The sequence below is a fragment of the Syngnathoides biaculeatus genome, chromosome 4 (assembly GCF_019802595.1).
Source record: "Syngnathoides biaculeatus isolate LvHL_M chromosome 4, ASM1980259v1, whole genome shotgun sequence".
NCBI classification, from domain to species: Eukaryota; Metazoa; Chordata; class Actinopteri; order Syngnathiformes; family Syngnathidae; genus Syngnathoides; species Syngnathoides biaculeatus.
Genome location: NC_084643.1, coordinates 34,553,848 through 34,560,906, shown reverse-complemented (window position 1 = coordinate 34,560,906; position 7,059 = coordinate 34,553,848). Strand labels below are relative to the sequence as shown.

Sequence of the window (7,059 nt, the reverse complement as noted above, 5' to 3'; positions counted from 1 at the left end):
AAAAGTGACTAGTTTTCTGCTACTGATGTTCTGAAAGTCACGTTCCCCACACACCAAAAATTCTATGGTGATATTTGAGGCAATAATGTTCTGCAAAAACTTTTTTTACCTTGGGGTGCCCGACGGGCGGCCTTGGAACGGGTGGCGAGAAATATGAAATTCCCGTGGTGCTTTTGTACAGTAGATGGTTGTGAAATCCATCATCTACCATCCATCCAAAGACAAACTTCCACAATGGTGTCAAGCGTTGTTGTCAAATTTCGATCCATTGTTCACTAGAGCATAGATCAATGTAGCTGGATCATAGGGATGTAAATGATACTGTTGTAGCCAAGCAAAACCGGCCAAAAGATGAATCGTTAGACAGATGAACTGAGTGACCAAAAAAGCCTAAAGATGGATACATAGATATACTACTAGACAGATAATTCTGTTATTAATCTCAAAAGAAACTGTGACCTCATGTTCGTCGCATAATGTGAGCATTTCAACGACCAAGGTAACAGCGGGCCAATTTATTTTTTACAGCTAATACAAGCACAGGGCAAGTCTTTAACTCGTTAAGATTTCCAGTTAGCCTGGATAATACAGGTCTTGAATTAGTAGCATAACGGAAGCATTTTGTGAATGAGCTAACGCCATACTATTTTCCAGATAATACAAAAGTGCAGCTAGCTTCGTTAGCTTAGCTGGGTGAGATTTGGCTGGTTGATCGATGGTTAGACTTTCCAGTACAGCCTGCGTCTCATCTCTTAACGAGCTGGATGATGGTGTGTCCCTCTGCCTTGGGGTAGGTTCGCCAAGTTTGGTTTCCCCACCGGCACCTGTTCAAACGAGGGCAGCCCGGCGAGCCAGACGGCTCGGGTGAGCAGGAGGAATCGCGAGCGTCGCGCTGTCAAAACACAACCTTGTGGCACGAGCTCAGCAGCGGATTTAGCAGCTAGCTGTTAGCTGCCGCGCCGCCTGCGTTGCCTTGAAAATAGATGGAGACAAAGACCACCCTCATGTCCTGCTTCACTTCCAGGCGTGTAAACACTGACACACTTTTGCAGAATTCTACCACATACAGGCAAACAATGGACTGGTTGCCAGTCAATTTCCCCAATTTGAAACCTTAATTTGAAACCTAAATTAAACAAAAAGACGCCTTGAAATGGAGGCAATGCGGACGACTGTCTAGCAGATCCACCTCACAATTCTGAGCACCCGAGTTCAAATCCGGCCTTGCCTGTGTGGAGCTTGCATATTCTCTCTTTGTCTGCATGAGTTTTCTCCATGTACTCTGCTTTCCTCCAACATTCCAAAAAACATGCATGAGAGTTTAATTGAAGACTAAATTGCCCGTTGTAGGGAATGGTTGGTTGTCTGTATGTGCCTTGCAATTGGCTGACGACCAGTTCAGGGTGTGACCTTCTTTTAGCTCACAGATAGCTGGGATAGGCTCAGGCATGGCGGCAAACCTAGTGAGGGTAATCGATATGGAAAATGGAGGGATAAATACCTTGAAACGCAAATAATGTTTTAAAACCCTCATTTGGAATCCAAACTCCACACGACAACGCACATGCACAACGATCACACTGACACACACTCCACCGTAGACACAAAACCATCACATGCACCCACATCCCCTCTCAACACCACACTCACTTATACAAATCACCACACACACGTGCACGATCCCTACACTTAACCTCCCACTACACACACACACACACACACACACACACACACACACACACACCACACACACACACACACACCACACACACACACACACACACATTACACACACACACACAACACACACACACACATTACCTCAAACACATGCACAATAACACTCACCCATCCATTTACAAACACAGACATGAACACAACCCTCGCATTAACACCCACACAATACCACACACCAACAACCCCCCACCCCCGCAACACACACACATATACACACGCACACAACATGCAAATGTGGATAAAGCAGAAGGTGTACAACTGCATATTTTTTTCTAAATGCGAGACCTGATTTTTGAGGCGATGAAGGCCTCGGAGGGATCGTAGGTGCATATGTGTGTGTGTGTGTGTGTGAGCACGCCACCCCTCCGGTGACTGGACAGGCGGAGAAGTTGCACACTGTCCATGTGGTCCAAACAAACACACACACACATGCACAGACACACACAAAGACAGTAGTGTATAATGGCGGTCCCTGTCGGGCCGCATAAATCTGTGAGGGCCCAATTAAAGATCCCCTTTAGCGTGTTCACCACCAGCACACGCGTGTGCAGACGGACACAAAACAAACAACAAAACACACAGCTCACTTTACATTTAATACATTTGACTTTGACATACAACTTTTTTTTCTTCTTACATGGTGAATATTTTCTAAAAGTGTGCTTTCAAGACAAACTGTAAAATCAACGTCGTTCCTTTTAAACATCATAAAATACATTTTAAAAAGGTTAATAGAACCTTAAACTATTACAAACACCAAAATGCTTGTCACAAAATAATGTAATATTTTTTCAGGTTTGTCATATTTTTTTAAACATTTAAATACCTTGTGTATTTATAATTATTGTAAAAAGCTATTGTGTCACTGAACTGTAATTAAAAAAAAACAAAAACATTAGTTTAACTACATTTCATGTGCTTGCTGACTGAAAATATCCAAAATTGTTCAACTAAAAATCATTTAATATTTCATCAAAATATATCAAAATATTCTGAAAAGAAATGCAAAGGACGTAAAAGAAAAATGCGTCCAAAAGTAATTTTCTGAAACTTGAATTTAGGTTGTTGGTTTTTTTTTGTAAAGATGGACAAAATTTCTAGCATAGAAAATATAATTAAAATCTTAATGGGACATGAAGTTAATTTTTTAAAAAAAAAGGAAAACATAATAATAACATCATAAAGTTTATAATTTTGGATAGTATTTTGTATTTATAACTTTTTGGGACAATGGGAAAAATGAGTTTTAAAAGATGTCATACGTGTCAGTAGTGGATTTTTGGGTGGGGAACGAAACTACAAGGCTGGTATAACACCTACAATCCATTTCAATATAAGTTTAAGTATAAAGAGACATTATGAGTTCTACATTTGAGAAAAAGGCACATTTTTGGTTTTCGCTAAAAATTATTTTAACACCATCATATATTCTTACAAAATGCTTGCAACAACTGTAATTTTTTTCATTTTTTTTCTTTTTTACAAACCAAAATTTTTTCCCTGAACATTCAATTTAAAAAATATAGTAATCTATAGCTCAAACATTTCATCAAATGCTATATTAATTGAAAGAAAAACATGTATGAAGGGCAATAAAATCTACATTTAGTTACAAAAAACTTGTAAACAAAAAAAAAATAACTGCTTTGAATCCAAACTGGATAATTTTAAAGAGATGTCAGGTTTCATTTTTAAAAGATGCTTAAAATAATGCCATACATTTATGTAAATCAATAATGTATAACGTTGGAACATTTGTATGCATCATGTACCACATGTAGCAAACCTTTTTGGCGAAAATGGATCAAATGTCTGTCGTCGAAGACATCGTGGTTCGGGAGTGGCTTGACGAGTGGCGAACAAAGGAATAATAATTAGACGGCTACGTCTGCATTGACGGCGCTTGTACTTATTTTTGGTGTCATGCACGTCAGGCGGGCGAGCGGGCGGGCGGGCAGCCGCCACCGGTCACTGTCCATAGCGTTTGCCGTCAAAGGGGCGGTGGCCTTGTCAGCTTTTCCACTCCAATCTCCACGCGGCCGAATCGCAAAGCGACTGTGTCGTTCCGTTCTTTTTCTTCACACAGAGAAGAAGAAACAACAAGGACACCCCCCCCTCCCACACATGTACTCCCCCCACCCTCTGTCATTTGGAAAAGCAAAAATAGGCTACATCATTTCTGGAAATGAACAATACTTATCCGTCCGTCGCATCCGTTGCTTTGGGTTTGCGTTTGGGGTGGTGGACATGCCGGACTAGTCGCGTCACCCTTTTGTTTTTTATTTTTGGGATGTATTGTCAGTCATTCAGGTCATAGGAAAGAACAAAAGTTAAAAGGAGGCAAGTGGAGTCTTCGCAGTTGCGCAAAACGTTTCAATTCCAAAAGGCTACTTCACTTCTAAAAGATAATGAGGAGTTGGAAATGACTTTCAAAATGGAAGCCAAAAACATTTGAAAGTTGAAATGTCAACAATTGAGAAGAGTCCACTCGCTTATGATAAAGTCACACCGCAGTTAGACATAATAAATAAATAAAACTTAATAGATGATAACTCTGAATACTTAAAAGGTTAAAATATTTTGTAAATATTTATAAATAATTATTGGGAAAATTAAATGATCATAAAATTACTTACATTAAATTAAATAAAAATATACAATTAGAAAAGGTCTAAAATGTCATGAAATCAATTTAGCTGTTGTTAAATGTAATGTTAAGTTATTGAATTTTTTAATACTTATGCCATAAAATAAATTGTATTTTCCAATTAAAAATATTTGGTTATATGAAATACCCTCTTATTTGAAATTGTAATGAAAAGAAATCATACAATATTAAAATGTAACTTTTTTTGTGCAAAATTTTTGTATATATAATTTCTTTTTTACTACTCATAAAGTCCTTAAATTAAAAGCAGTAGAGTCAGTCTACCATTGAGCTATTTTATTTATTTATTTTTTTGGTCATTATTTTTCTGAGTAGAGATTTGAACCCAGAATCTTGCAACTGTGAGGCAGACATGCCAACCACAAGTTCATCGTGCGGCCCTGGATATTTTTTCTTCCCTCCGCATTTTCAAAATTATTCACGGATTCTTGTGATCATTGCAAAGCAATAATCATTAGAATAAAAAATATTTTGCCTCTTTTTATGTTCTTGAGCCTTGACAAAATAATAGAGAATTGGGAAATAATCCACATGTAAATATGTTTATATATATATATATATATATATAATATAATTGACTTGAATTCAAGTATAATTTGGTTTAGGAATATTACATATATATACATATCGCACATCCCCCCCGTTTTTCATCGACGGGTCACTTAACGGGTGGCTTTAATTATTTTAATGAACATATCTGATGCTCTTTGTTGTCCCCCCACCCAAAAAAAAAAGTTTATGCCTTGCCGAGCACCAGCACACGTCAAGCGAATTAAAGGCATCAATCCTTCAGAATGCCAACCATCCATCCATTCGTCCTTCCGTCCGTCCGTCCGTCCATTCATACGTTGTTGCCCGGGCCCCGCGGTGGAAATACGCTCTATTAATTTCTTGACGTCAAACAGAGATGTGTCTCGGGTTGTCTTGTCTTGAAACATGTGAAAACATTTGGAATTTTTAAATTATATTTTAATTTTTTTGTTGCTTTTAATAGAAACGGCACTGAAAGCGACATCTTGTTTTGTAAAAATGTTAATGGCATCATTAAACAAAATGAATTGACATTTTTGGTGGAACTTGCTGCATAAAATGAAATTTATATAGTAAAGTTTTGCATGGAAAAAAGTTGTTCAAATTTATTAAAATGGTATTTGTGTTTTTGGAAAAAAGTATAATAATGTGCACGTGACATTTTTGTGAGAACTTTGTGAATAAAATATATATATCATTGATAAAAAATTCATTTTAAAGAAAAATAATTAAAATGGGTTTAATATCATTTAAATAGTTTTAATAGAATAATAAATTTTTGGCTTTGTACACACAAACTGTCCACAGAGATGTAACAATCTTTAGTAAAAACATGCATATATAGATCTTATGGAGTAGTTTTGAATTAAAAATGTTTTGGGGAAAAATGGGAAAACTACTTTGAATAACTGTGCATAACTGGTTGTACTTGGAGACATATTTAGAAAATAATAACAATGACGTCATAAAACTGTATTGAAAATTTTACTTTAGATAAAAATTCAATACTAATATTAAGAAATAATATTTTATTATAAATTAATTGCAGATTCCAAATATTTATTTCTTTAAAAATACTTTGACTACACGCATTATGCTTTGAATATAAGCTGCTCTTAAAGGGACATCACAATGTTGTCTAAAGAAGAGAAACAAACAAAACATTTACAGTCATAAATTATGTAATAAAAAAAAATTGTGTACCATTATGTACAAAAATATTTTATGCAAATTTCCTTCAATTATTATGTGATCAAATTTTAAATTTAGCACTTCCAAAGATTATTTTTGAATGTTAAAAAAAGTGACTTCAAAGAAGATAATTAATCCTATTTATTTTAAAAATATTATGACAAAACTGTAAAAAAAAAAGAAAATTAAACACTGATAATAATGTCAACAGTGAATGCATTTAAATTGTGTGTATGTTGATTTAGCTGAATGTGCCAAAGCGAATACAAAAAACATTTCATCTTTGGTGGCTAAAACATTTAAAAATGTCCAAAAAGCAAAATATGTACAAAGTGCATCATTAATTTCTTTTATATGAAGTGAAATGAGTTTTGGACGACGGACAAAACAAAGATAATGAGGAGGGCACGGCCGCTCGCTTCGTGTGGTGGAGGAGAGAGATACGCTCTATTAATTCCCTGACGCCCGCCGGACGGGCGGGAAGGTGTCTCGGGAAGGGCAGTCTTGCCGGGTCTGAATCAACCTCGGGGGCGTCCATCCTGTCCGCCGCCCGTCACGCGTGAAAAAAGAAAAAAAGAAAACAAAAAAGGGACGCCGGTGGGTGGGCGATTTCCACGTTGACGAGACGTCGCCGAGAGGAAGATGGTCAGGATTGTCGGGAGGACACCCCCCCCCACCCCCACTAGAATTGTTCTGACAGACTGTTTTGTTTTTCCTTCAATATGCTTGTGACGCGTTCAGGGTCCCGGAACGATAGTGGGATAATGGAAAAAAAAGCCAGGGAACAAAGTAAAAGTAAACATAAATATTGAGGAAAAAAAGTCTAAAATTCTTCTCTGGTCCATGGCAGGCGGCGAGCTGCTGGCGATGTCGTCGTTATCTTCTAACGCCGAACACGGCTGAAATTTACGCAGCGACCCTGAAAGCAACAC

General features: G+C 37.1%; 1 protein-coding gene across 1 annotated transcript in view; it reads right to left on the bottom strand.

The window, feature by feature from the left end:
- Positions 1 to 6,253: 6,253 nt before the first annotated feature.
- Positions 6,254 to 7,059, bottom strand: part of antxr2a (ANTXR cell adhesion molecule 2a) — a 96,578-nt gene continuing 95,772 nt past the window's right edge. The window contains exon 18 of the mRNA XM_061816517.1: positions 6,254 to 7,046. Within this exon, the coding sequence (XP_061672501.1) occupies positions 7,011 to 7,046 (36 nt within the window). The 3' untranslated portion in view covers positions 6,254 to 7,010. The remainder of the gene's footprint in view (positions 7,047 to 7,059) is intronic.